This window comes from Drosophila mauritiana, chromosome 3R (genome assembly GCF_004382145.1).
Source record: "Drosophila mauritiana strain mau12 chromosome 3R, ASM438214v1, whole genome shotgun sequence".
In the NCBI taxonomy this organism is placed as follows: Eukaryota; Metazoa; Arthropoda; class Insecta; order Diptera; family Drosophilidae; genus Drosophila; species Drosophila mauritiana.
This window is the reverse complement of record NC_046670.1, coordinates 5,158,456-5,183,776: the sequence shown is the minus strand read 5'-3', so window position 1 is coordinate 5,183,776 and position 25,321 is coordinate 5,158,456. Positions and strand designations below refer to the sequence as shown.

The following is a 25,321-nucleotide window of genomic DNA, read 5'->3' as shown; positions in this document are numbered from 1 at the left end:
GCGAAGCAAATGCATTGGCAGCAGCAAACAATTATTTTGGGCAAAACTCAAAACCATAAAAGCGGGCAAACAATACCGAAAACTTTTACGAGCCTTGGGGAGATCCTGCGAGCAGCATTTCCACAATGCGTTTCATTTCGCCAAGAACAAACGCACACAAGGAGCAAATATCCTTTCGAATGGCACTTCAATTCCGCTGCAACTCGCTTTTGTTGCCCTGGCAAAAATGGCAATAAATGCATAAGTTTCCGTTTTACGATATTTTGTTTCCATTTGCTACCGCGCAAGTTCCTAGACAATCCTCCGCACCTTTTCACCGGTGCTCCCAATGCACTGGGAAAATATTTGACGGCCATCGGCTGTCTTATTTTTTTGGTCTAAATATATTAGCTAACTAATTTGCTTTAGCACTTTTTTGTGGGTTTTCTGCACTTGCGTTTAATTAACTGAATCTTTGGCACTTCAAAAGTATCTGGCGAACAGGCAGAGGTATAAAAAGTGCTTCCATCAAAGATTTCCGTCTTCCGAGTGAATGTGCCACCACAAACATCAAAGTGACTCATTAACATGGCCGACAAGTTTTAGGCACTGAGTTGGAAAGAGATAGGCTTACCCTAATCTCTATATAGCTATATAAGTAATTTAGTTAGGTTTATTCTCTTTAGATTAACAGTTTCGATTAATATTGGTGCAGTAGATTTTAAATGATTATTTTTTGTTTTTATTTAACATTCTTCATGCTGTGCTTCGTCACTACGCGAACTGCCTTTTATAGTGATGCAAGTATTATAAACAGAAATGAAGGGTATATCAGTGTCAGGACATCGATCATCTTCATACTGATCAACTCCAACTGCGGATCTCGCAGCAAGATTGTAAGCCGCATCAGACTTCCGGTTCATTTGCCCGGGCAACTACTTTGTAGTGCCCCCCATCCAGTTCGCTCCGAAAGACCTTAAGACTGAGCATAAATGTACAACAAACATTATACAATATATTTTGAATATTATCGTTGCCGTACATTTCCGCCGATTTCTAATTTCCGCTGAGTTGCCATTAAAGAAAGGAGTAAATCCGTCCGCTTTTAATGCCCCCCAGTCATCATCGTCATCGTCGCCTGCTCTCGATACCCGGGGGCTGTCGCAATAAATGCAGTGCTGGCCATAAAAATAAAACACAACAAAATAAGGGAATAAAACGAAAAATGTTATAGTTTTTAGCGAGCGCGGCTCGAGTTTTCAGCTTTGGTTTCGGTTTCAGCTTACGCTGCTCAAATTTCGCCCTAACACTTCGCCCTTGCGCTGCCCCACTTGGGCAGCTCCTCCTCCTCGAGATCCCGATCCAAGTCCACATCCACATACCCAGCCACGACACTTTCAATCCGCTGGACGGAGCACAGTCATTGGATTTTCGGGGTTCGTGTTTATTGTTCTTCGACGACTTGCGTGCTGAGCGCCCTTCGTTGTTTATGGAGCCGCGTTACGCTTCCTCTTCTTTTTCGGCTTTTAGTGGACACGCATTATTAAAAAATAAACAATAATGTATGGATGGATGGGATGGATGGATGGCTGAATGGAGTATACAAAACCAGAAACCAAAGCAAACCAATCCGAAACGAGCTGAGCCGCAGTCAGCTTAACTCAAGGGGCTCGAAAATCATTTGCAGCTACTCCTTTTTCAGTGGAAACTTTTTCGAGGCAATCGTAAAACTCGACTCAAACTGCAAAGGCAAATAAAAAACACATTAAGCCGCTAAACTCCAGAAGTACAGGGAATAGGGTGTACTCTATGGCCAAAAGAATAGGGTCCTTTGTCCAATGCAACAGTAGATCTATTTGATTTCAAGTTTGTAGTGTAAAAAGTAGCTAAATCTCTCATAATTCTGTGAGTCCTCAAAAAAGAATTTTTCAAATTTCATTTAGAACTCAGGAAAGCCATTCCATGCTTTGAATTTGCTTATTTATTTATTTGTTTACGGCTTACATCTCATTGTTCATTGACTGTGTTCAATGCCCTCAAGGAACTTTATGCGCTGGGTGGGGGCGAAGTGGTTTCCAATGTTGCCTTGAGCTCAAATGACTGCGACAATTAGAAATCAGGCAAAACGAATCGGGAATCAAGTTTCAGCGCCTGCAGCATTATCTTAAAACGCGTCGTAAAAATCACATTTCGCATTATAAAAATCAAGCTCTCGGGTCGGGACCCAGCTGCTTCCCATATTGTGCGGACCTAGCTGCCGCACCATCCCATCCCATCCAATCCGAGCCACTCCGATCCCTCCATCCCTGGCCACTTGGTCCGTCCGTGGGCAACGGTGGCTATAAAATTTGCTTTTACGAGCGCCGGAGCGCAGCTCATTGCTCAAGAGTCCCGAGGACACGGGCAGGTAAAGGTGAGGTGGCCAGGATAACTTGGTGGGCTCTACGCCTCAGCTGGCTTTGACTGACTGTCGGACATTACAATGATTTTAATGGGCTTTATGGCCGAGACAGTGCACCCATATGGACGCACTGGGATCATTGGCTTTAAAAATGGTTTTATGCGGCACTCGCGAAAGCGGCATGTTGCAAATGCAATATTGAATTTCAAACTAATTAACAAGCCCGCTCACTAATCCCGGCCAACTAATATAATTCACTTCTTTTTGTTCGTCCACAGCGATAATTAAGTAGCAGCAGCATCTTCACTGGAGATCAATAAAAAATAGATGACGCTAATTAGCGCCGCGTGGAAGAAACCTGCGGCTTCTGCGGAATGTTATTTAATATTTAACCAGGCTTAAAATAATTCCAGCGAAATGTGAAAATCCTAAAATCCTATACATGTAGACTATCAAAGTGTAATCCCCGAAAAACTTTTCCAATTGATCTCAAACAATTAAAATAAACAAGCATAAAACAGTGAACTAAGCTCCACCACGAGTTATTATAAAAATCGATAAATAGTAGCTCTTCGAGTACACATGTATTGTATATTAGTTATTTTAAAAACTTGTTCTTCAAGGAAATAATCAAGAACTTAATATCGATCAGCACGAACTAAAAACATCTTAAACCTTAAATAGGCACGACTACATAATTAACAACTTTTAGTCCTAAGCTTGAGCACTTCGATTCGAAACCATTATTTAACAGCAAGCAATTTGGGAAACGAAAAGATTATCAGATCACTTTATTCAAAATTGTTCTATACGAGTATACATAAAACATGTGTAATTGATATGCGATTATCAGCCTACAACATAATCCCTCTTTACTTTACTCTTTAGAATACATACATTACATTTTTCTTGGGCTGTGCGCTGCTATGTGAAGAAAGCATGCGGTTTATTATTACTTCGTGAGAACGAGAACTGATCTGGCTGATCTGGAAATAGTGTAGCGTACTTTTCTAAACTTAGGAATATGATGTTTCCTTTACATTTTCAAAGATTTCTTTTGTACAGTTTGACAAAAACCAAATATGTTATGCTATTCACATTGTAGTGGAATTCGATTGTATCCGCTTAGACAGAAAACGCGAATAATTAAATTAGGATATTAAAACAGTAGAACACATTTCAATTTTAATGGAACTCATTATAAATCACCAAACAACTTAAATGGTATTCTAGTTAATTTTAATACAAAGCTTTGAAACAAAGAAATGAAAACATTAAGAAAATTTACATTAATCTTGAATAAATATTTCGCTGTAAATAAACATAAAACGGTGTTCTATGGAATGCATTCGCAAAACGACAAAAACGTAAGTATGTAAGTTGATAAAATCGGAATCGTTAAAAGCAAGCTCACATTCCAAACAAACCTTTAAGGTCATCTATAGTAAGTTTAGAGCTAACTTTGGCGCCTGTAAGGACACCATCGGCAAGATCCAATTTTTTATCTTGCAATGCTTTGATCCGCTGCTCAACTGTGTCCACGCACATAAACTTATAAATGATCACGTTCTTTTTTTGGCCAACGCGGTATATACGGTCCTGGGCCTGTGCCTCCAACTGGGGATTCCAGTGCAGATCCAAGAGCAACAGGTGGTTGGCACCAATCAGGTTCAAACCCACACCGCCAGCAGTAAGGGAAAGCAAGAGAACGCGCTTCTGATTGTTGCGATCGTTGAACTCATTAACAATGTCCTGACGGTTTTTGACCGGAATGGTACCGTTTAAAGATAAGGTCGCCACACCATCCTTACTCAAATGGTCGCGAAGAATGTCCAACACTGAAGTCCACTGAGATACTACTATGGCCTTGTCGTCCGAGCTTTTCAGAATCGTTGTCTTAAGGATTTGTATCACCATGTTAATTTTTGAAGAGGGACGATGCAGATTAAATACCGGGTTGCTGCGTTTCAGCAGATTCTTGGATGCCTTGGCTATGCGGGCTTCATCCGGCAATAGCGGAGGACCGTCGTCACCTGCATTGGCAACCGATTGCTGACCATCGGTGGAGGTGTCCGTAATTGCGAGTTTATTGAGCTGGGCCAACAAATCGATTTCGGGTGTATCGCTGTCACTACTGTGGTCTCCCATGCTTTGGGATTCCTCTCCATCCAGCATCTAAAAAAAATTTTTTTGGACAGTTGAAATTATGGTAATGTAACTATTTTTTAATCCAACTCACCGCATCGATGAGTCCAGGATGACAGCAAATTTGTCGAAGACGCAGCAGTAACACCAAAATATCATGAGATTTTACCTCCTTTTTGCTTCCGGCCATTCTGGCAAACTTTTCGTGCATTTTGTAATATGCCCCATTGGGATCTTTAATTTGATTGTAGGTCGGTTTATTGGCATCGCTTCTATAATTAAAATCAGTTTCTCTCTCGGCGCGCTGATGGAGAAACTGAGCGAAGAGTGTCCTAGAATATGTCATTACAGTTTGGTATACATTCATCTCCTCCTTGTCCAGCGAGATCTCGATCAGGCGCAACTCTTTATTGGGCAAGCTGTTCAGCTTGCCGTCCGATTGCAACTGTGCTTTGGTGCGCCTTAGCATTAGTGACTTCATTAGCAGATTAAGCCGGTTTTGCCCTCCAGCGCTCTTGTTGTCAATCCACTTCTTCCACGTGTGTAAATCATCAAATGGCGAGCAGCGCAAGAACTTCAGCAGGGCATAGACATCCAGTTCCTTGTTTTGAATAGGAGTGCCAGTCAATGCCCAACGATATTTGCCACGTAAATCACACACCGCCAATGACGACTGCGACTTGTGATTGCGCACCACGTGCGCCTCATCCAAAATGATCCGACGCCACTTGACGCCAAACACAGCACTCAAGTTCTTGTGCTCCCGCGCCACAATTTGGTAGGTTGTCACCACAATGTCGTAAGTTCGAAGGTGCTTTCCCTTCGTCTCCCGATTGTTGCCATGGTGCACGCAAACGGTCAGCTTATGACGCGCAACCTTCGACTCCACCTCGCTCTCCCACTGACGCAGCAAGCTGGCAGGGCACACCACCAATGTGCCGCCCCTATGCGCTGAAAAGTGTAAAGACAATTTAATATATAATCGCCACTAATATGATGCTATTGCGACTTACTATCTTTACGGCCCTTGGATTTCCATCCGACCACGCTTTTTCGCTTCTTATTTTTATCATCCTCACTGTCGCTGTCGCTGCTCTCATCTTTGCCCTCGGTCATCTCCTGGCCATTTTTGCACGCCAGGACAGACGAGATCATGGTTAGAGTCTTGCCCAAACCCATATCGTCCGCCAGGATTCCTCCCCGAGGTAGTTGACGTTCGCGCCAGGCCATCCAGGCTAAGGCGTGCTTTTGGTGGTTCATAAGCGATACCTTCAGGCCAACAGGATCCTCTGCGAGCACTTCGGGTCCAGGAAGGTCCTTGAGTGAGACGTGGAGGTCCTACAAAAACACCCATTAATTGCTGTGCACATATCTAAAATCATTTTTCACGAATCACTTATTCAGTATTCGAGGTTTTAATCATGGCCTGCTCTTGGACAGCCACCGCACAGTAACTCGTGCCCAGCGACTCCCAAGTATGAGCACGCATCTCAGATATCCGTTCTGACTCATCACATGAACAAAGGCAAAAGATAGTCTTGGTTTTTAGGTACTAGCAATAATTGCAGAGGACTTGAAAATACATCCTAAGACTATATATTCGACGAACTTTACATCTCTATTAACCTTACCTTTAGCGATTCCAGGGTCAGTGCCTTCTGGTTGTTAAACGTGGCCATTCCTTGGGCTCCCGTGTAGACGGGCTTTATTTCATTGACTGCCTCCGACAACTCATCCCAGTCAGGAGTATCGATTGATGGAGCTCTGGGTGGATTTAGTGTTGGCTTGACCACTCTGACCGCGGGCACATTACTCTGCTGAACTCTTAGTTGGGTAGCCCACTGCGCGTCCATTTCGAGCTCACGGCGCAGGGTGTCAATGCGCTTCCTAATCTGGCTGCCCTTGTCGGGCAGCTTGTGGGCCACTTTCTCGAAGAGCTTCTCTGCATCGCTTACCTGTGCGCGCTTTTCGGCCAGCTTACGCATCTCGTCATCGTAGACCGCCTGGCTGACCACCTTCTGGTCCTCGCTCTTAATCCCAGATCGACGTGGAGCGGCAGGAGAAGTCTTTTGCTTAAGAACCGCCTGTATTGTTGGCTGACTGAGATTCTTGCTTGTCTTGACCACCGGAGCGGCGGCACTGCTTCTGGGCGACAAAGACTTTGATGAGCGTACAAACGGCGGGTCGGACATGTTTTCCTTATTGGTGGTGGCATCGTCGTCTGTGCTGGATAATATCTCAATTGGTGTCTCCTTGTTGCTTAGTATGAGCACATCACTGCCACTGGAGTCGTCCAAGACCTCAGAATCCGCAGCGCCAATCGTCGAATGGAGGTCGTTCTGTATATTACCAGCAAACTGTGTTGTGTAGCGCGGCACGACCGCTTCGGCAGTGGGTGCCTTCGCGGGCGCCTCCTGAACTTCATCGCTGTACTCGATCTCGCTGTCGTCATCGCTGAGATCCTGAGGCCGCACCCCAGTGATGCTCATGCGGGTGCTGGGTGACAAAGCGCGCTGTTCCAGCTCGTCGTCCTCATCCTCGCTATCGGAGGGAATTCCTCTTAAGGGCTTTCTCTTAAAGTTCCTAGCGGACGGACGAAAGCTGTCGTCCTTAGAGTCTTCAGACTCCTGGGTATTCTGCGAGTTCTCGGACTCACCGGACTTATCGGATTCCGCAGACTCACTCGACTGGGACTCCTCCTCCTCTGATTCCGTTTCATCTATAACCACGCCAGCGCTGCTAGGGCGCGAGGATTTGCTGAGTCGCGACGATTTGCTGACTCGCGAAGATTTGCTGAGCCGCGAGGATTTCCTTGATCGGCCTGTATAGCATGTTAAGTAAATGATATGAATCAAACCACAAGCGCTCAAGAAATTACTCACCCAAACTCGAGTTGTTCACCAGCGAGTCTTCCTCCTCGTCACTATAATACTGGCTGCTTTCACTGGACATTTTAAGCTACAGGTTTTTTACGAAAAATGCTTGTAAATCAGCGCCATTTATTTCAGAATGGAGATGCCACCTGATCAAAAGAATGCCACAAACTATCGATATTTTAGAGAACAGAAGGTCGTGCCGGATATATTTTGTAGACTGTAATGTGGCAAAATGCTTACTAAAAGAAACATTCGTTTTAGTCATCAAAAGTCAAATACTTTAAACATAAAAAATCGAGACAACTACATATATGTTGGTATCATCTGTCCACAGTGTGAACGGTCCACAAGGAAATTATCGGTTATCTTGCACCTTTTAACATCGCTTATCGATTACCCGGCGTTTACTTTAAAAGATTTAATGCAACATTTAACTTGTCGCTTCGCCTTTTGAGCTTTAAGTTTTCAAATGGAATTAGATTGTAGGTTTTCCGAAAAGCATTTACTTTTTTGTTCTTCCTTCCTAATCGACTCGTTTTCAGTTCCACGGAGTCCGTGCTCGAGATCGAACTCGCCGCCGTGTTGCAGTTCATCTGTGATCTGGAGCTTGAATAATACCTCATCCAGGTATGGAAGCACTCCAATATACCCAATGGAATCATCTTCACCATCAGATACGAACGAAATCCACGAACAATCGAGCAGCATTCAAGACCTGAGCGGCGTCCCCTTGCCGGACAGCTCTGGTGAAATTAACAACCGGATGGAGCCCGAGCCAGCTGACAGTTTCGAATTGTCAGGAGGTAAGGACCTGGAACAATGCCACTTCTTCTTACTTACCTCGACCTTGTCCCAACAGAATATGCCGACAACGAATGTGCAATTTTTGTCAGTGCTTCGGAGTATAACGAAAAAAAAGCACAGATCGATCAGCTGGTGCAAAAGATACTCACAATGGAGCAGCAGCAGCGGCAACTGGAGGAGAACGCGTCCGACACCAAGGAGCTCTGCGATTTAAAGTTGCGCCTGCAGAAGCTCAATGCCCGCCTGGAGGCGCTGGGCGAATTCCTAGACACGTTGCGGGTGCGGGAGGACCAACAGGAGATCAAGATCGAAGATGACTCGGAACTGGTGGACCAGACCGAGCAGCCCAAGTGGAGCAATTTGTACTCCGGGCTGAACCGCTATCGGCAAAAGGCCAACCACACTGCGGCGCAGTTCTATCAGCACAAGAGCAACATAATCGACAGCCTAAAGGTAAAATACTGACTTTAAAGATCTATTGTACACCTTAACCTTAACCTTAATTGGATTAATCGCTTTAATGGGTTTTATTAGTACGCCTATAAATTGTATATTTTTAAATCTTTAAATACGCCCTATTCCAGACCCTGTATGAGCCCATTCACCCACGTCCTACAATCGATGACCTGGAAAAGCAACCCGCTTTGCTGTTGGTGCGCCTGCTAAAGCATCAGCAGTCTGGCTTGAAATGGATGCAATTCCGTGAGCGCCAGAAAATCTGTGGAGGAATCCTTGCCGACGACATGGGCCTGGGAAAAACTATATCTATGATAGCCCTAATCTTGGCTTCGGAGGGAACTAAGAACAGGAAACGAGAAGAAAAGCAGCAGGCCTTGAAGTTAAAGTGGACTCAGGAGTATAATCGAATATATCGTAAGAAAAACCGTAAAATCAGCATGTTTGATGATGAAGAAGAGTCTGGAGAGGAGGAGCAGTACGAGCCGCCGGAGAATCGCACCTCCCACGCGAAGACTAAAAAAATCAACCCATTTCGAATTTTGGATGATGATGATGATGATAACGATGACAGAGACAAAGCTGTAGTGGAGTATGAACAGAACGATCAGCTATCAAAGACTCCCGATCCAGAGTTTTTCAGTTCGGACGAAGAGGAGGAGCACTTTACAAACGGTCGCTATCCCTCGGCAAACACATTAGTTGTTTGCCCCATGAGCGTCATGTGTCAGTGGGCCCATGAAGTGGCCTCCAAGGTGGCGCAAAATGCCATCAGGGTGCTGACCTTTCACGGACCCAATCGCCGTAAAATCGGAATAGAGGCATTCAGGAGCTATGATTTAGTCATTACCTCGTATAATCTCGTAGTAATCGAGTTTAGGCGATATGGAAACGCTTCTCCGCTGTTCGCCGTGCACTGGAACCGCGTGATCCTCGACGAGGCTCACATCATTCGGAATCCTAAAACCAACTGCTGTATGTCTGTATGCCAGTTGCGGGCGCGTTGTCATTGGGCCCTGACTGGAACTCCTGTCCAGAATCGGGGCGTCGATGTGTTCGCCCTGCTGCGGTTTCTAAATGTACCAAACTTTCAGGACCTCCAGCAGTGGAAAAAGAACCTAAACGAAAGCATGCTCGGACATCGCCGACTTAACTTGATTATAAAACCACTAATGTTGCGCAGGACAAAGCAAAAGCTACAGGCATCTGGCGACATGCCTGCGCTGCCTACCCTTAAGATTGAACTCATATGCGTACAGCTATCGAAAACTGAAATGGCCGTATACCAGATCCTGTCTGCGATATCCAAAAAAATCTTTACACAGTTCCTGCTCCAACGCGAGAAGGGCAACAGTGATTTAAATTATTACGCTCTGGAAAGAACCCCACAGTTTATAACCGAACAGATATCCGACGAAAGGTACAACGAGATCTACGAGAGATTCCTTAAGTCGCTTGGCTACAATCCAGGGGAAAAGATCCTCGGTATTTATATCCTGGTGCTACTGCTGCGGCTACGACAGTTTTGTTGCCATCCGGGACTAATGATTGGGGTAAATATATACATATCTCACTTTATCACACCCCACATAATCATAATCAACATCTTTCGTCAGATGCTGCGTGGTACTTTGGCCGCCGAGGACGTCCAGAACGTGAAGGGTGATGCCTCAGACGTAGAGGGCCAGCTCAAGATAGATGTCCTTTCAGAGTTGGATAAGTTTTATGAATCCGCTAGCGGGGATGACTCTTGTGACGAGGAGGATAGTACTAGAAGACATGGCAATTTCAAGTTGGAAGTCATAAAAGATGAAATTAAGGAGGATTATGTGCCGTGGGATTCAAGTGATGACCTACCATCGGCTGGTTCCTTTGAGGATCAACTAGATACTGCCAGAGCTCTTAAACTGCTCAATCCCCAGAATCCCATCTTTCAGTTCATACGCCCTTCTGCCAAACTAAAGCTGATCATTGATAAGCTAGAGGAAATCCTCACAGGCACCAATGACAAAATCATTGTAACATCTCAGTGGGTGAGCTATCTCGCCATCATCCGTAAACGACTGCAGGATCTATCATGGGAAACACTTGACTTTAATGGCCAGCTGACCGCCAAAGAACGCGAGATTGTGGTGCGAGACTTTAATGCGAATAATGACAAGCGCGTTCTGCTACTCTCCCTCACCGCTGGCGGAGTGGGACTGAATCTGAACGTGGCCAATCATATGCTAATTGTAGACCTCCACTGGAACCCGCAGCTGGAGCGACAGGCTCAGGACCGCATCTATCGATATGGTCAAACAAAGCCTACCTTCATCTACCGCTACATGTGCCAGGACACTGTAGAGCAACGAATTAAATCTCTGCAAGATTGCAAGCTAGAAATTGCAAAAGTTGTGCTTCCAGAGGAAGGAGAAGAAGTGTCCAGATGTGTTGGCGGTGGTCTCAACCTCGCGGAGCTAAAGAAACTCCTCGAGATGTGAGTCCGAAGTATTTGAATTTGTTTTAAGATGTTTATGTTTTTTGTTTTCAGTTAAAATGCTCGCATACAAAAGCTTTACAACTTCACCAAAGTGCCTTTAAGCGAATGAGTTTGTTTTCAATTGTGTTTTAATAAAACACAGACTACCTTTAAGGTTATACGTTACGTTTGATATAATCGTATTTCCTATAAGAATAAAAGTATATATATATTCTGTTTTTTCTATATTAAGAACCAAACGTGCTAATAATAAATCAAACGAATTGTTATCATGATGTTTGGATCATTCTTTTTGTCTATTTTTCCGTTAGACCTTCCAAAACCACATATATACATATATAAAGAAGCAATAAATAGACCGCAGAGATTAATCGATTGTTTAATTATTTTCAGTAAAATTTCTTAGTGTTTTGTAATTCTTAAGAATATTTCTCCACCCTGTGATGTTAAAATACAATATTATGATGTACGGATTCTTCACTTAATAAATATAAAATAAAAAAAAGGATAAATTGTGTTCTTAAAGCGAAACTTAAATAATATTATGCTTATGAAAGTAAAAGAATCATATTTCAAGTGAAATTCATTAGGGCAAAACTTAAACTAATTAAGGAAATGCAAAGTAAGCATCAAAAACAGATGTTCAGACCTACGGTCATTATAATTATAATGAATAATAAATCGTTCATTATTCTTCCACATATATTAATATGCTTAATTCAATGGCTGCTTTTCAATATTAAAACCGGTAGTCATCCGTTTGGACATGATCTTCTGCATCGCTATTACGTTGTTGCTGTGAATGCGTTTTTTGTGCTTTTGCAAGTAGTTAACATCTACAAATACCAATGAGCAAAATTCGCAACGAAACAAATCTCCCGTGTGACCACGCTCGTGCCTCTTGAGATGTTCTTCTGTGTGGAACTCCTCGGAACAATAGGTACATTTCCTAATATCAGGTTGACGATTGTGAGTAAGCATATGCCGCTTCAGGGCGTATACACTACTGAACTTCTTTAGGCAAAGATCGCATTTCGGTTTCCTGTTGATAAATAAATAAAAGCAAATGACATTAGTCGATTCCCTCGACTATCAGATACCACTTACTCAGCTAGTGAAAGTGCGAGGGTTTTTTTTTAAATTTCACTAAATCTTAGGGATTTTGCTCCTATAGTTACCGGGATCCCGGTGTTCTTACGGACACGCAGACGGGCGGATTATTATTTCCTTCTACTAGTTAACCTCTCTATTACTTATCGAGTAACGGGTATACAATTTTAAAGTTTGGAATGGATATCCATTGACAACAATGTGCTTACTCTTTTTTTTTGCGGTCACCTTCATCCTGAGTGGTACCAGAAAGGACTTCATCACGTTTCTTGAGCTCCCTGCCGCTAAAAAAGTGTAGTTGGTAAATATTTCATTGCAGAAGGATAACAGATTCAATATCTCCAGACTAATACTCACCGCAACCCTCGTGGTGTAAAAATATTGTGATTATTCAAATTTTCTTTGGCGAAATGGCTATCGTCGACAATTCTAGTAAAGGAATAAATACATTAAGACAAAATTTTAAAAGGAACACAGTTTTAGGGCTGTAATGTCTGTTTGTTGGCTTTTAAGAGGTCTGAAACAAACATGAAAACTTAATATTCAAGAGTTTAATATTCCAGAGATCTCTGCGAACAGACAGACGGAAAAAAAGACAAACGGTGACGGACTGATATGAGATTGCGAACTCGGATAGTGATTCCGATTGGGATAATACAGGGGTAATACGCGACCTTCGCTCATTACACATTTGTCAGCGGAACTAGAATATACAGACTACATAAGACTAGTGGAGTTCCAAACTCACGGCTTAAGCATAGTTGGACTGCTGGACGTGCCATTGAAGGTGTTCTTAGTGCACTTTGGGTTCAGATCCTCCGCTTGATCGCTGTCCTCCGAGTCAGGTTCCTTTGTGGACTCGGATTTTGAAGGGCCCGGCCCTTGTTTGTGCTCTCTGCGATGGATTTCCAGCTGAGCGTACTCGATGAATACCGCCGAGCACTGGCTGCAGGAGAGCGGACCGTCACTGTCGTGGGTGCGCAGGTGCCTTTTAAGGTGATCTTTTCGCACGAAAGCCTTCGAGCAGTGGCCGCACTTGTGCTCCGGCTTGCTTAGGTGGTTTTGTAAATGCCGCTTCAGATTCGCTTTGTGCATATATGAGAGTGGGCAGTAGGGACACCTGTTGCACTGATCGCTGATGTGGGTCCTTAACTTGGTCTGGGAAGAAAACCTCTTAGAGCACTGCGGGCAGTTGTAGTAGCCATCGGCATCGCAGCGCACCTGTGGTATCATCATTTTGGTACTTCTGAAAATCGGAAATATATATGTCTATCCTGAGTCTGCGTTTGATATTTATAACAAAATGTTTACCTTGGAGATTCCTTTGGGATTATGTCTTGGTGATCTTCAGTGCGACAAGTCCGCTTGCGACGTTGCGGGGTGAAGGGCTCCGGTAACCCATCTTCATTTTTCTCTTGGAGCTCTGTTTGGAGTGTTTGTTTTTGACTTGGATCATCTTCTGATTGCTGCGTTTTTCCCATTTGATGCTTATCCTGTTGACGATCGCTTTTGAGCAGCATTTTCTGGGTTTGATTCTCATCCTCATTACTAGCAGCTAACTGCACTTGGTTTTCCGGAGAACTCGACTGGTTTAGGACGCGGAGGAAGTGCTGGTAGCTCTGCTCGCTCTGCCACTTGAACCGGAAAGCATTCTGGACGGCTACGACGCAGGACACGCAGATGAACTGCGGCAGCAGGTCGCCGCGTTTCACTGGACGGTCGGTGCACCTGGCCAGGATGTGCGAGAGGCTCATCTCCGGCTCGTCGAGCACAGGATCCCGGACATTTGCGAATATGTCTACCAGGGTGCCGGTCTCGTCCATGCAAGTCCGGCACACGTTCTTCGCGCTCTTCATCATCTTAATCAGCAACCAAATACAATATTTTTCAATAAAAGAACAGTTTACGACATCTTATGAATTGACCATGGACATTGGCCTTGTTTTGCAAACTAATAGTCCCGTTTCGCTAATTTCACAGTTATTGCTCGTAATTCACATGAAAAAACGGCACATTTTTCGAAGAGAGCGATCGATTTCTCTTTCCACAAAAGTGTTAGTGTTCTCTTTTTGAAGACCTGGATGATAACTGGAACTGGAAAGAAATCCGCAGACGCACTCAGTATTTTTAAATTTTTTTTATTAAGTGTTCACATTAAAGGAATTTGTGTTAAAAAAAATATTTATCAGACACGCTGGCTTTTATTGTAATTTAATTGTGATTTGGTTTTCTATTTATTTTGGGAAAGTACTATCACAAAACATCTGATAATTTATTAATGAAATATGGTTTTAAAAATATTAAGTCTTTCAATTATCTCTAAATATTCAATAGAACCAATAAAAACTATTCACGGGAAATAAAGCTTTAAATATGTTTTAAGCCGCCAATAAAATTATAAAATCAATCCAATTATATTAATTATCCATTAAATTAAAACCAAAATCCTATTAATTAAAACAAAAATGTGCTTAAATATAAATCAGTTTTTTACAATTTATGTAAATATCTAGTAAGAAAATATCGCTAATTGACAGTACTGTATAAATGAAACAGGTTGGCAGCCCGACGGCAACAGCTGATTCGCTTTATGAATGCGGAAAATTTGTCTGTGTGTTTATGAATATTATGCCGATCAATGGAACGAGGAATAGTTATGTGAGTGGCTACGCGGCAATCACAACATACGTACTCTGTAGAAAACCCCGCTTGACTCCTTACCAGACTCGATAAATTGGCCCGCAGCGCTTTGCGGTCGCAGAGAATACCGCAAATCAACCGCCCGTTGGCCCCTGAGATTCATTTCAAGCGCCAGCACAGCAGATCTGGGTCAGATTGCAAGGAAATCTGGGAAATGCTGAGCCAACTGCCTCTGTTCGCTGGGGGCGAGATTGTCCGGGGCTTCGGACGCGGCTCCAAAGAGCTGGGCATCCCAACAGGTTGGTGGCGACGATAGGCGAAGCGCGAAGGTCATTGCTAATTGATAACCAAACCACTTGTTAGCTAACTTTCCGCTGGAGGTGGTGAAATCGCTGCCGGAATCCCTGCCCACTGGCGCGTACTACGGCTGGGCGAACGTGGATAATGGACCCGTGCACAAGATGGTCCTCAGCGTCGGCTGGAATCCCTTCTACAACAACAAGGAGAAGAGCGTGGAGACGCACATGCTGCACGACTTCAACTGTGACCTTTACGGCCAGACACTCAAAATATGCATTGTGGGCTACCTGCGACCGGAACGCAGTTTCGACTCCCTGGAATCACTGATTGCCGCCATCCGCGGGGACATCGAGCAGGCCAAAGCGTTCCTCGACGAGGCGGACAAGGCCAAGCTGAAGGAGGCTCCGTACTTTACGGAGAAGCTCTGCTCGTCAAAATAGCGATGGCGTAGGTCAGTCTGGAAAAGGAGGCTTCGCTGGAGGACACACTACTAATCTTCGCACGGCTTGTGCTTCGAAATAGTTATTCCATCAGTTATCTTATCTCTGAATTTGCGCGATTTACAAAGCGGAATTCGAAAATCGAATCAAGTACTTAAGCTAACCGTTTTCATTAAATTCCTACTGCTCATAATGACACCAACAAAATGAACCAATCGCATTTCGGTTTGATACTTATCAAATGTATAAACGAAACTGTTTTTGTAAAAATTTTCCTGCTGTGCATTTTTTCTAATATATTTATCTCTTAATGGCGTTTTTATTGACGGATTGCAGCGAAGGAATTCGCAATTTGTAAACACATGTAGTTAATTATTATTTATATATGTTACGAGTCAATTATTTTTGTTATTTCTGGTTTTAATTGCTTACGTGTTAAGAAACCCGTTAAATATATATACATACAATTTTTAATTCATTTGAATTTAGCAAATAAACTAATTCAATTTAAAGTTTTTTATTTATTTTTATTGGTCATATTTTGGTTTATTGGTTATACATCAAAGAATAAAATCATATTATAACGTTTATATTTTTTTTGTTTTAACAAACAGTTTAATTGGAAATAGTATCTATTAAATATTCAAATTAGTTAAAATTCCAATTTGAAAATACAGACTACAGAATGCTATCGATCTAGCAGCACCACGAACTATCGATATCAGCGACCGATCGATATTGGGCTTGATCTCGACCGATTCGGGAAAAACTAAGCTGCGCGTGCGAGCGTGCGAGGATTTTTCTTGTATAAAACCGTTGCGTAAACCAGCAGGTAAATCAGATCAGCGTCAACTGCGCCACTGCCTGCAATCAGTTGCCTTCAACCAGCATATTGCACCTATTTTCCAGCAGCAACATGTCAGCGCCTCAGCAGCAACAACAACAACAACATGTGCGCGTGGTCGAGCAACAACAGGTGGAACCAGCTGAGGCGGTGACCTCCAGCATGGAATCGGAATCCATTTCGGCCAGCAAGGAGCTAACCGGTTTGACGCACGAATGCGGTGTTTTCGGGGCCATCGCATGCGGAGATTGGCCCACCCAAATGGACATTGCACACGTGATCTGTTTGGGACTGGTGGCACTGCAGCATCGCGGCCAGGAGTCCGCGGGCATAGCGACCAGCGAAGGCAAGTGCTCCAAGAACTTCAACGTGCACAAAGGCATGGGTATGATCAGCACCCTGTTCAACGACGACTCCATGAAGAAGCTTCGTGGCAACCTGGGCATCGGTCATACGCGCTACTCGACCGCCGGCGGATCCGGAGTGGTCAACTGCCAGCCCTTTGTGGTGCATACGACCCATGGCGCATTGGCCCTGGCCCACAATGGTGAGCTTGTTAACAACGAATCTCTGAGGAGGGAGGTTTTGGCCAGAGGCGTGGGCTTATCCACGCACAGCGACAGTGAGTTGATCGCCCAGTCCCTGTGCTGCGCTCCGGAGGATGTTTCCGAACTGGATGGACCCAACTGGCCAGCCAGGATCAGGCATTTCATGATGCTGGCGCCGCTCTCCTACTCGCTGGTCATCATGCTAAAGGACAAAATCTACGCCGTGAGGGACACCTATGGAAATAGGCCGCTGTGCATTGGCAAGATAGTGCCCATCAATGCTGGGCACGGCAATAACTCAGACACACCTGCCGATGGTTGGGTGGTGTCCAGTGAGAGCTGCGGCTTCCTGTCGATCGGCGCCAGATACGTTCGCGAAGTGGAACCCGGAGAGATAGTGGAGCTGTCGCGTAGTGGCTACCGCACGGTGGACATTGTGGAAAGGCCCGACTTCAAGCGCATGGCGTTTTGTATATTTGAGTACGTTTACTTCGCCCGCGGAGACAGCATCTTCGAGGGTCAGATGGTGTACACAGTGAGGCTGCAGTGCGGCCGGCAGCTGTGGCGAGAGGCTCCAGTGGAGGCGGATATCGTGAGTTCCGTTCCCGAGTCTGGCACAGCGGCGGCGCATGGCTATGCCCGTGAGTCTGGCATTGAATTTGCCGAGGTTCTCTGCAGGAATCGCTACGTGGGACGGACATTCATTCAACCCTCTACCCGGCTGCGGCAGTTGGGAGTAGCCAAGAAGTTCGGAGCCCTATCCGAGAACGTGGCTGGCAAGAGATTGGTCCTGATAGACGATTCCATCGTGCGCGGCAACACCATTGGACCAATAATCAAGTTGCTGCGGGATGCAGGCGCCCGGGAGGTGCACATCCGCATTGCCAGCCCGCCGCTGCAGTACCCATGCTATATGGGTATAAATATTCCGACTCGAGAGGAATTGATTGCCAACAAGCTGAACCCCGACCAACTAGCTAGGCATGTGGGCGCCGACAGTCTGGCTTATCTTAGTGTGGAGGGACTAGTGGAGGCTGTCCAGCTAAAGCACCGCGATGCAGGCGATAGTAAATCCAAGGCAACGGGCCACTGCACCGCCTGTCTCACTGGCGAATATCCCGGTGGGCTGCCCGATGAGCTGAGCTGGTGATACCGATTGAAGCTCATGATAGCTAAAAGTCGAAAAAGACTTTTGGAAACCAGTTTTGCCCGCAATTGCCCACTACGAAACAACAAAAATCGCAGTATAAATAGCCATAGAGGGCTCGGAATTACTGTCACAAATTTTGCATTTAGCTTATCTAGCATTACAGCCCACCCATTCCTATTTACACTCTATCTTGTTAGATCTTAAGTAAGCAGCTCACGTGCTTCCCCAAGCTAAAAGACACCGATTTAAGTCTGGTTATGCCTCTGGAACTTTACTCATAGTACAAAATACATAACTCTTTGTTGCCCATCTTGAATATCACTAAAATTTGTTCTTTGCAAATGCCAATAATAAAGACACTTAGACTATTAACTAACCAGACTATATTTTCTCTGCATGCGAAGCCATGGAAGATATGAAATTACGTGCATGATATCGAGCAGTTTACTCCAAGGTGCGAGTGCCAGTGACTCTGTGCGGCAATGCACCATTTCCTAAGGAGGTCATGGCTGCCACAAGCACTGGAGGCATTCAACTAATTTCGATATGATTCTTTTTAATTTTAGATAATTAATTGGTGATAAGTCCACTGCAATAAATACGTAGAAACAGATTCAATTGTCGTGCCCCGTTGCCTTGCAAAAAATCGATCTAATTTCATTCTTATCAATACTGGGCAAACACTTTAATTTTACACAAATAATGAGTTGACCAATGACGGAGCAACATTTCTTGGCTAAGGTTTACGTTCACTTGGACTTTAACAACAGAAAGCGGCTTTGAAATCGTAAATAGTTTGAAGTAACATCCGAATAAGTATGTACATAGTTCTAATATAACTTATGCTAGTCCCTTTGTATTATAAGTATATCTTACGACTCCAGCATATTCTCGAAGTCCTTCAGCTCCAGTTCCCTTTCAATAACCTGTGTGTAGAGATTATCAAGCGTTTCCTGCATTCGTTGTTTAAGGGTAGCATTCTGAATGGAAGCGATTTCCGTTGACTTTTGCACCTGCTGCGCTTTCAGTTCACGAATCTGGCGCGTCAGTTGATTGATCTTCTGCTGGACCTGTTGCTGCGTGTACTGCGGCTGCGGTTCGTCTATGAACTCCATGTTCTCGAACTCTTCGCGCTTGGTTAGCATTTGGCTGTCGTAGAAGCCACTGGGAGCAGCAAGGTTGGAGCTCGACCCGGCGGCGCTGAGCTTAGGACTGCTGGCTTCATGCCCAAACATAGACTTGCTGAACACGTTCTGCTCCATTTTCACGCCGCCCGCTCCGGTATTACTGCCACTAGCGCCAAAGAAGTCCGACATCCGTGAATCATCAGCCGAGAGGCGTGAGGATTCCTCCATCACCCGCCGCTGCATGGTGTTATTGCCCCGATCGGGCTCATCCTCGTCATCCGTGCTGGACACTTCCTCGCCGAAGATGTCGTGGACAGCGACTCCCATGTTCGGCGCTCGGTGTGAGGGAAAGTTGCTGGCTTCGTCATCATCGGACTCCACATGGAGGTGCCGCTGGGAGCTCATTTCCATGATCGCCTTTTCGCTAGCATGCATGGTGCTTTCGTCCTGCAGATCGTCATCTGCATCGTTGTAGGGCTTGATGTCCGATTGCTCCAGTTCATCCATCGGCTTGTCCTCTTCGTTTATGATTTCATAGTCCACTCTGACAGCCTCGTTGTCAATGCGCAGCAGGTGCTTCACTTCCTTCTCGATCTCGGGAGCTTCGACATTCTTTTTCTTTAGAGTTTTGCGGAATCGTCGTTTCCGCACATTCTTGCAGGGCGGTGTGATGCCGTGCGGAAATAGGTATTTTTTGTCCACCTTGTTGGGGTCCTTCTTTTTGTTCTTGTTAGGCGACTCCTTCTCCGTCTCGTCCTCCCGCTCCTCCTTGCAAATGAGTATCTGGCAGATATCTGCCGACTTGTAGAAGCTCTTGTTGTCAATGGTCTTGTAGCTCTCGACGACGGTGGGCAAATCCACGAGTTTCGTGTACAGCATCTGATCATCTATTCGCACTTCACCGTACCTCAGATCCTGATCCAGTTGGATGGTCAGCCGCTCCTTTATGGTGCCAGCATTTATTGCTTCATGGACCGTGTCCGCCAGTTCCTGCAGAGAATCCGTGAGAATCCATCAATTTGCACGGCTTGTTGTGATTTTTACTTATGTTATGGCTTACCTTCGGCACGCGCATGATAAACTGGCTCTCTAGCTCGACGCCATCATCCCGCGTCTTGTGCTCAGCTTGCTTGACCTTGTCGCTCTTCTTTTCAAACATTTCAATGCGATTTTTTCCGAAAAATAAAACTTTTTTTGAAGACACTAAATGCTCATTAGAGATGGGAGTTTTGATGTGGCACCGCTAGTGATGGTATTCAGGTCACAGCTAGCGCTGCGAACAAGACGAATATATAAAATCATTCACACTGCGTCCGCATCTGCAGCAAAAATAGCCCTCTAAACCCCAAAATGGAAGAACATTTTATATTTAAGGTTTTTAGCAACAAATTTAATCATAAAGGTGATGAATTGCAGTACATGTAGAGGGGGTGGGCCCACCAACTTGAATATCGGATGTGAGTCCGCTGAACTATCGATAAGGTAATCGTCAGCCAACCCTGCTCCAATTTCGTCTTCTCATCCCTTTTGCCATGACGGAAAACACGAATTGATGTGGATTTTTACTAATTTATAACATAAAAACACGTCGAAAGTTGAACAATCAGAGATCGAGCCAGTCGAAGGTCAGCAAGCAAGGCGGACGACATGCAGGAGAAGTGGTTACTCGCCGCACTTTCGCTGGCGCTCCTATTGGGCACCTGCTCGGCGCTCTACGAAGACCAGATCAAGAAGTTCGACTGGTGAGTGTGGTACGATATCTGACCATTGACCCGGCGCTAATCCGGGGGATATGTCCGGCTTTTGCAGGCGAGGCGTCAATGTGGGAGCACTGAAGCAGTCTCGCGTCGACCTCAACCACTTTCAGCCGCGAATTCTGATCAGCACCCATGAGGGAGTGGTGGCAAGTCTGTGCGTAAAGACCGGCGAATTGGTGTGGCGGCAGGTGCTCGAGCAGAAGCCGCGCGGCGACGTCAAGCTGCTCCAAGTGAGCGGATTCGCCGATGACAGCAGCGACACGGCCGCCGCTCCGATGGGCAGCAACCTGGGCTTCGACATGCTCACCGTTCAGGGACACGCGCCCGCTTTGGTGCGCGGCTGGAACACCAATATGGGTGCCCTTGAGTGGGAGTGGTCCATCATGCCCATGAACACGGAGCGGGCCCAGGACGCCATGTGGATCTACAGCAAATCTGTGCTTTACCACGTGCTGCCTGCCTGGCGGAGCCACCTCGAGGTGACGGCGTATTTCGCCAGCTCCGGCCACAGCACTGGCAGCACCAGCAAGATAATAGCTCCTTGGATCACCTCAGAGAGCTGCGCCCTTAGCGGCACCTTCTACGTTTGTACGGACGGAAAGCAGTTGATTAGTCTGGATCTCGTTTCCAAAAGCGGTCAGGTGATCCGTACTTCGCTCGAGGAGGAGCCGAAGGAAAAAACTCAGGCCTTGACGGTAAGGAAAAGATTTAGCTATTGCTTTTATCAAAAATGAAGTTCTAATCGTCCAAACATTTCTACAGGGTCTGAATGGTGTTGTGATTGTGGATGGCAAGCCAATTAGTGTCAACAAGGATCAATCGATCTGCGGTGATCTGCGAAGCTCCAGCTACGCCGTGGGAAGCTTTAACTATCGCAAGATCTTGGCGTATGCAGATCTGTCCTCTGGAGTATGCTTAAACTTATATATACTATTCTATTCTACGATTTTTATGTGAAAACTAATTGTTTCTTTTCCTGTGCGTTTGAACAGATTCTCAGGATCAATGCTTTGTATTTGGATAACTGTGCACCGGTAGCGGAGTTGGAGCAGAGTCTGCCATTCCCCGAGCATTTTGGCACTCCCTCGCTGAGCAACTTCGACTGCAAGCAGAAGCGCAATGGCGAGGGCAAGAGCTGTCTGTTTCTGTTTAGCACCAACTCGGAGTCCATCGTGGCAGTGCAGCAGGGACGCATTCGTTGGTCGCGCGAGGAGTCGCTGGCCAATGTGATCGACTCGCAGTTTGTGGATCTGCCGCTTGCCGATACCGAGGGCACATTGGAGAACGAGATGAAGGGCAAGGCCGGTGAGTGTACTTGACTTATGCACTTTAAGTTAAACTCATAAAATTTATTATTGAAAATGCATACCTAAAGGGGATTTCACAAGTTTTGAGAGTAAGTGAACGTTCACAGCAAACTAATCATGCAATATTGTTTGTTACATGTTTAGCATTTTTAATTTTGCGGTTTTTTTATGTTTATTGAACTTACCACTAATCTAAAAACGAATGTTTACTAACAAATTTAATCATGATTTGCTAGTTTAAACTTTGTGCATTACTTTTACTTTTTTAATGTTACATTAAAGGTCCCCTTTCAATTCGTAATTTACTAATATTTATATTTTCATCAATTGAACAGGAGACATTGCCAGTGCCTTTTTGCGTCGCATCACCACCCAAGCTGTTCAAATTCGCAGCTTGTTCCTTCATGTTATCGGACTGGGTCCTCCACCTACGGACACCCAGCGAGCCGGTTTGGTCAGGGACTCCTTTGGCCTCCACAAGATGCTGGTTTTACTGACGCGTGCTGGAAAGATTTTTGGCATTGACAATGTCTCTGGGAAGCATCACTGGCAGCTGTATCTTCCCAATGTTATTGGATTCGCTAACGACGAGCAGATGCGTCTGATTGTCCAGCGCTCGGCCAAGCACTTTCCGCTTCAGCCGTTGTGCACTATTTTGGGCAAGAATGCTGTAGGTCTGACTTGCTAATTGCATAGTTCCCAGGCTAATTCTAAACTTTCATAGGTCAGCGGCAATGGTGTGCTCTATCGTTTTAATCCTATTACGGGCAAAGTATCCGAAGGTGGCCTCGTTCAGCTGGACTACAAAATCAAGCAGCTCTCGTTGCTGGGAGAAACGGAAAAGGACTTTGTGAAGGGCATTCTATTACTGGATGCTTCCAACAAGGTACATGTTTATCCCGAACATGCGACATCATTGGTAAGATATGAATTTCCCTGATATATCAATGGAGTTGAAAATCTTTACATCCACGTACAGGCTGATGGCATGTATCTGTACACCGCCGATGTGAAAACTGCAGAGTTGGACGGCTACTTTGTTAAATATGCGGGCGGGGTAAGTAATGCAGCCTTTTATTGTGGAAGCACTTAACTTATTAAACCATTATTTCCGCCAGCAACTGTCCAGCACGCAAATTTGGAATGCTCGCCTGGGCGGCCACAACTCCGAGCAACAGATTATCGGCGTCGCCGGCAAGAATCCCATCGAGCATGTCCACTCCCAGGGACGTGTGCTGGGCGATCGATCGGTGCTGTACAAGTACATCAACCCTAATCTAGTGGCTTTCGTCACACAGGCACCGGATTCCACACACAAATGTGAGTCTGCATGCGCTTCGTTTAATTAAGCATTCATTTAAATGGCACTTACTCCATAGCCGTGCTAAATTTGTATCTGGTTGATGTGGTCTCCGGCTCTGTGGTTTTCACCATGACGCATCGTAAGGTGCGTGCACCCCTGAGCATTGTCCACTCCGAAAACTGGCTTGCCTACTCCTACTTCAACGAGAAATTGCGTCGCACGGAGATTAGTAAGTTACAACAGCGATAGCCTTTGGCAAATACCCATATTTACTTAATATCATTCACTTGCTACAGCCACAATCGAACTGTACGAGGGCAAGAGTCAGGCAAACAGCAGTGTTTGGAGCTCCTTGCAAGCTCCGCCAATGCCCCTCGTGGAGCGCCAGTCTTATATACTGCCCACAATAGTTGAGGCTCTGCGGGAAACTATTACGGAGCGCGGAATCACCAACAAGCATGTGCTTAGTAAGCATCAACGAAAGCTATTTGATCGCCAAATAGGATGCTAACCATTTGTCATTAATTCTAGTCGGCACTGCCAGTGGTTCCATTGTTGAAATGCCGTGGCATTTGCTGGATCCCCGGCGTCCTATCGCATCCTCGACTCAGGGACGTGAGGAAGGAGCCATCCCCTACATACCCGAGCTGCCTTTGCCAACGGAGAGCCATATAAATTACAACCAGACGGTGGCCCGTCTGCGTAATATTTATACCGCGCCCAGTGGCTTGGAGAGTACCTGTCTAGTCGTTGCTACGGGTTTAGGTAAGGGAGATTCATGCAACGCGATTTTAGCTAAAGCACTGTAAACCGTTTTTATTTGGCAGATTTGTTCGTTACGCGCGTGGCGCCATCAAAGACGTTCGACTTGCTGAAGGAGGACTTTGACTATATTCTCATTTCCATAGTGCTAGTCGCGCTCACATCGGGCTCGTTGATTGTTAAGCATTTAGCGTCGCGTAAATTGCTCAAGCAGGCGTGGAAATAGGCTTGGCATTATTATTAAATAATTGCTTTAAATACATATACATTTTACTGCGACCAAATACCACAAGGGAGGATGAAATGATGATGAGACAGTGTAAATCGGCGAGAGAGTATTGATATATATAACCTAATTCTGATAGCTGCATTACATCCCACAATGCGAATAAAACCTTTTATCAACGCTAAGCCTAGGCAATTATTTATAACTAATTATATAGCGTTAAACATCAAATAACTATAATTAGCTGTTGAAAGGTTTTCATTGTATTTTCTGTTCCTTTGATTTGTGTTCGTTTAAATTTCCATTTGAAAATATCAGCATTGAAAGAATGTTTAAAAAGTATAGTCAATAAAAGCATTTGTAAAGGTGGAAAACGGTAAAGTAAATAAACAATTTTTTCATCAGAATTAACTGATTGTTGTTTTATTATAATATATAATATATATGTATAAAAGGAATTAATAATAAAATAATTATCTTAAAAAGGAATTAATTTGCTTCCCTAAGGGAATATGGTATCACCGTCATATAACATTGTAAGAAAAATGTGGCCGTGATTTGATAGCTAAATAAATAAAAATAACAAATAAAAAGATTTTAAAATGCGCGCCAAAAATCAGCTGAAGTTCTGTGTTTTCCAACACCGACCATCCAACTTCAACCG

The 25,321-nt window shown here is 44.9% G+C and overlaps 8 protein-coding genes across 12 annotated transcripts in view; 5 read left to right on the top strand and 3 right to left on the bottom strand.

The window, feature by feature from the left end:
* The window catches only part of LOC117142779 (protein doublesex), a 41,966-nt gene extending 38,914 nt beyond the window's left edge, over window positions 1–3,052 (top strand). For both annotated transcript variants that reach the window (XM_033306968.1, XM_033306969.1), the window contains exon 5: window positions 2,659–3,052. The gene's annotated coding sequence lies outside the window, so the exon portion shown is untranslated. The remainder of the gene's footprint in view (window positions 1–2,658) is intronic.
* Window positions 3,053–3,141: 89 nt separating this feature from the next.
* On the bottom strand, window positions 3,142–7,540 carry LOC117142777 (transcription termination factor 2). The gene is made up of 5 exons (XM_033306965.1): window positions 7,408–7,540; window positions 6,157–7,346; window positions 5,539–5,863; window positions 4,620–5,476; window positions 3,142–4,555 (listed from the first exon to the last, which is right to left on the bottom strand). Exons 1-5 carry the CDS (start codon window positions 7,475–7,477, stop codon window positions 3,791–3,793), a joined length of 3,207 nt encoding a protein of 1,068 aa, XP_033162856.1. The 5' UTR covers window positions 7,478–7,540; the 3' UTR covers window positions 3,142–3,790.
* A 96-nt stretch (window positions 7,541–7,636) lies between these two features.
* LOC117142778 (transcription termination factor 2) lies at window positions 7,637–11,509 on the top strand. 2 transcript variants are annotated; one of them, XM_033306967.1, is made up of 6 exons: window positions 7,637–7,883; window positions 7,944–8,204; window positions 8,261–8,658; window positions 8,790–10,214; window positions 10,278–11,140; window positions 11,195–11,509. In XM_033306967.1, exons 1-6 carry the CDS (start codon window positions 7,871–7,873, stop codon window positions 11,196–11,198), a joined length of 2,964 nt encoding a protein of 987 aa, XP_033162858.1. In that variant the 5' UTR covers window positions 7,637–7,870; the 3' UTR covers window positions 11,199–11,509. The 2 variants fall into 2 exon arrangements, with proteins under 2 accessions (XP_033162858.1, XP_033162857.1); XM_033306966.1 differs by having other exon boundaries at window positions 10,278–11,509.
* A 132-nt stretch (window positions 11,510–11,641) lies between these two features.
* On the bottom strand, window positions 11,642–14,274 carry LOC117142781 (uncharacterized zinc finger protein CG2678). The gene is made up of 5 exons (XM_033306971.1): window positions 13,565–14,274; window positions 13,002–13,499; window positions 12,611–12,682; window positions 12,463–12,537; window positions 11,642–12,185 (listed from the first exon to the last, which is right to left on the bottom strand). Exons 1-5 carry the CDS (start codon window positions 14,110–14,112, stop codon window positions 11,858–11,860), a joined length of 1,521 nt encoding a protein of 506 aa, XP_033162862.1. The 5' UTR covers window positions 14,113–14,274; the 3' UTR covers window positions 11,642–11,857.
* Window positions 14,275–14,809: 535 nt separating this feature from the next.
* Window positions 14,810–15,903, top strand: LOC117145171 (putative riboflavin kinase). Its single transcript, XM_033310720.1, has 3 exons — window positions 14,810–14,911; window positions 14,978–15,192; window positions 15,257–15,903. Exons 1-3 carry the CDS (start codon window positions 14,892–14,894, stop codon window positions 15,631–15,633), a joined length of 612 nt encoding a protein of 203 aa, XP_033166611.1. The 5' UTR covers window positions 14,810–14,891; the 3' UTR covers window positions 15,634–15,903.
* Window positions 15,904–16,361: 458 nt separating this feature from the next.
* Window positions 16,362–18,547, top strand: LOC117142571 (amidophosphoribosyltransferase). 2 transcript variants are annotated; one of them, XM_033306639.1, is made up of 2 exons: window positions 16,362–16,465; window positions 16,546–18,547. In XM_033306639.1, exon 2 carries the CDS (start codon window positions 16,550–16,552, stop codon window positions 18,173–18,175), a length of 1,626 nt encoding a protein of 541 aa, XP_033162530.1. In that variant the 5' UTR covers window positions 16,362–16,465; window positions 16,546–16,549; the 3' UTR covers window positions 18,176–18,547. The 2 variants fall into 2 exon arrangements, with proteins under 2 accessions (XP_033162530.1, XP_033162529.1); XM_033306638.1 differs by having other exon boundaries at window positions 16,543–18,547.
* Window positions 18,548–18,830: 283 nt separating this feature from the next.
* LOC117142573 (transcription initiation factor TFIID subunit 7) lies at window positions 18,831–20,534 on the bottom strand. The gene is made up of 2 exons (XM_033306641.1): window positions 20,363–20,534; window positions 18,831–20,292 (listed from the first exon to the last, which is right to left on the bottom strand). The coding sequence occupies exons 1-2, from the start codon at window positions 20,459–20,461 to the stop codon at window positions 19,048–19,050; spliced, it is 1,344 nt and encodes a 447-aa protein (XP_033162532.1). The 5' UTR covers window positions 20,462–20,534; the 3' UTR covers window positions 18,831–19,047.
* A 276-nt stretch (window positions 20,535–20,810) lies between these two features.
* LOC117142569 (ER membrane protein complex subunit 1) lies at window positions 20,811–25,026 on the top strand. Of its 2 annotated transcripts, XM_033306634.1 has the most exons (13): window positions 20,811–21,044; window positions 21,112–21,754; window positions 21,822–21,968; window positions 22,052–22,364; window positions 22,435–22,455; window positions 22,702–23,036; window positions 23,091–23,285; window positions 23,346–23,423; window positions 23,485–23,686; window positions 23,746–23,898; window positions 23,966–24,136; window positions 24,201–24,434; window positions 24,497–25,026. In XM_033306634.1, the coding sequence occupies exons 1-13, from the start codon at window positions 20,950–20,952 to the stop codon at window positions 24,655–24,657; spliced, it is 2,748 nt and encodes a 915-aa protein (XP_033162525.1). In that variant the 5' UTR covers window positions 20,811–20,949; the 3' UTR covers window positions 24,658–25,026. The 2 variants fall into 2 exon arrangements, with proteins under 2 accessions (XP_033162525.1, XP_033162526.1); XM_033306635.1 differs by lacking the exon at window positions 22,435–22,455.
* Window positions 25,027–25,321: the final 295 nt, after the last annotated feature.

Coding starts and splice junctions, on each gene's coding strand:
- LOC117145171 (XM_033310720.1), top strand. CDS start 14,892: ATGGAACGAGGAATAGTTAT. Junction 14,912..14,977: donor ATGGAACGAGGAATAGTTAT/GTGAGTGGCTAC, acceptor ACTCCTTACCAG/ACTCGATAAATTGGCCCGCA. Junction 15,193..15,256: donor AGAGCTGGGCATCCCAACAG/GTTGGTGGCGAC, acceptor ACCACTTGTTAG/CTAACTTTCCGCTGGAGGTG.
- LOC117142571 (XM_033306639.1), top strand. CDS start 16,550: ATGTCAGCGCCTCAGCAGCAACAACAACAACAACATGTGCGCGTGGTC.
- LOC117142781 (XM_033306971.1), bottom strand. CDS start 14,112: ATGATGAAGAGCGCGAAGAACGTGTGCCGGACTTGCATGGACGAGACC. Junction 12,683..13,001: donor AGTCCAACTATGCTTAAGCC/GTGAGTTTGGAA, acceptor TTCCTTTACTAG/AATTGTCGACGATAGCCATT. Junction 12,186..12,462: donor GGTGACCGCAAAAAAAAAGA/GTAAGCACATTG, acceptor ATTTATCAACAG/GAAACCGAAATGCGATCTTT.
- LOC117142778 (XM_033306967.1), top strand. Junction 8,205..8,260: donor CAGTTTCGAATTGTCAGGAG/GTAAGGACCTGG, acceptor TTGTCCCAACAG/AATATGCCGACAACGAATGT. Junction 10,215..10,277: donor ATCCGGGACTAATGATTGGG/GTAAATATATAC, acceptor ATCTTTCGTCAG/ATGCTGCGTGGTACTTTGGC.
- LOC117142777 (XM_033306965.1), bottom strand. CDS start 7,477: ATGTCCAGTGAAAGCAGCCAGTATTATAGTGACGAGGAGGAAGACTCG. Junction 5,864..6,156: donor TGACCCTGGAATCGCTAAAG/GTAAGGTTAATA, acceptor GTGTTTTTGTAG/GACCTCCACGTCTCACTCAA. Junction 4,556..4,619: donor ATCCTGGACTCATCGATGCG/GTGAGTTGGATT, acceptor AATTTTTTTTAG/ATGCTGGATGGAGAGGAATC.
- LOC117142573 (XM_033306641.1), bottom strand. CDS start 20,461: ATGTTTGAAAAGAAGAGCGACAAGGTCAAGCAAGCTGAGCACAAGACG. Junction 20,293..20,362: donor TTATCATGCGCGTGCCGAAG/GTAAGCCATAAC, acceptor GATTCTCTGCAG/GAACTGGCGGACACGGTCCA.
- LOC117142569 (XM_033306634.1), top strand. CDS start 20,950: ATGCAGGAGAAGTGGTTACTCGCCGCACTTTCGCTGGCGCTCCTATTG. Junction 21,045..21,111: donor CAGATCAAGAAGTTCGACTG/GTGAGTGTGGTA, acceptor CGGCTTTTGCAG/GCGAGGCGTCAATGTGGGAG. Junction 23,687..23,745: donor ACCGGATTCCACACACAAAT/GTGAGTCTGCAT, acceptor CTTACTCCATAG/CCGTGCTAAATTTGTATCTG.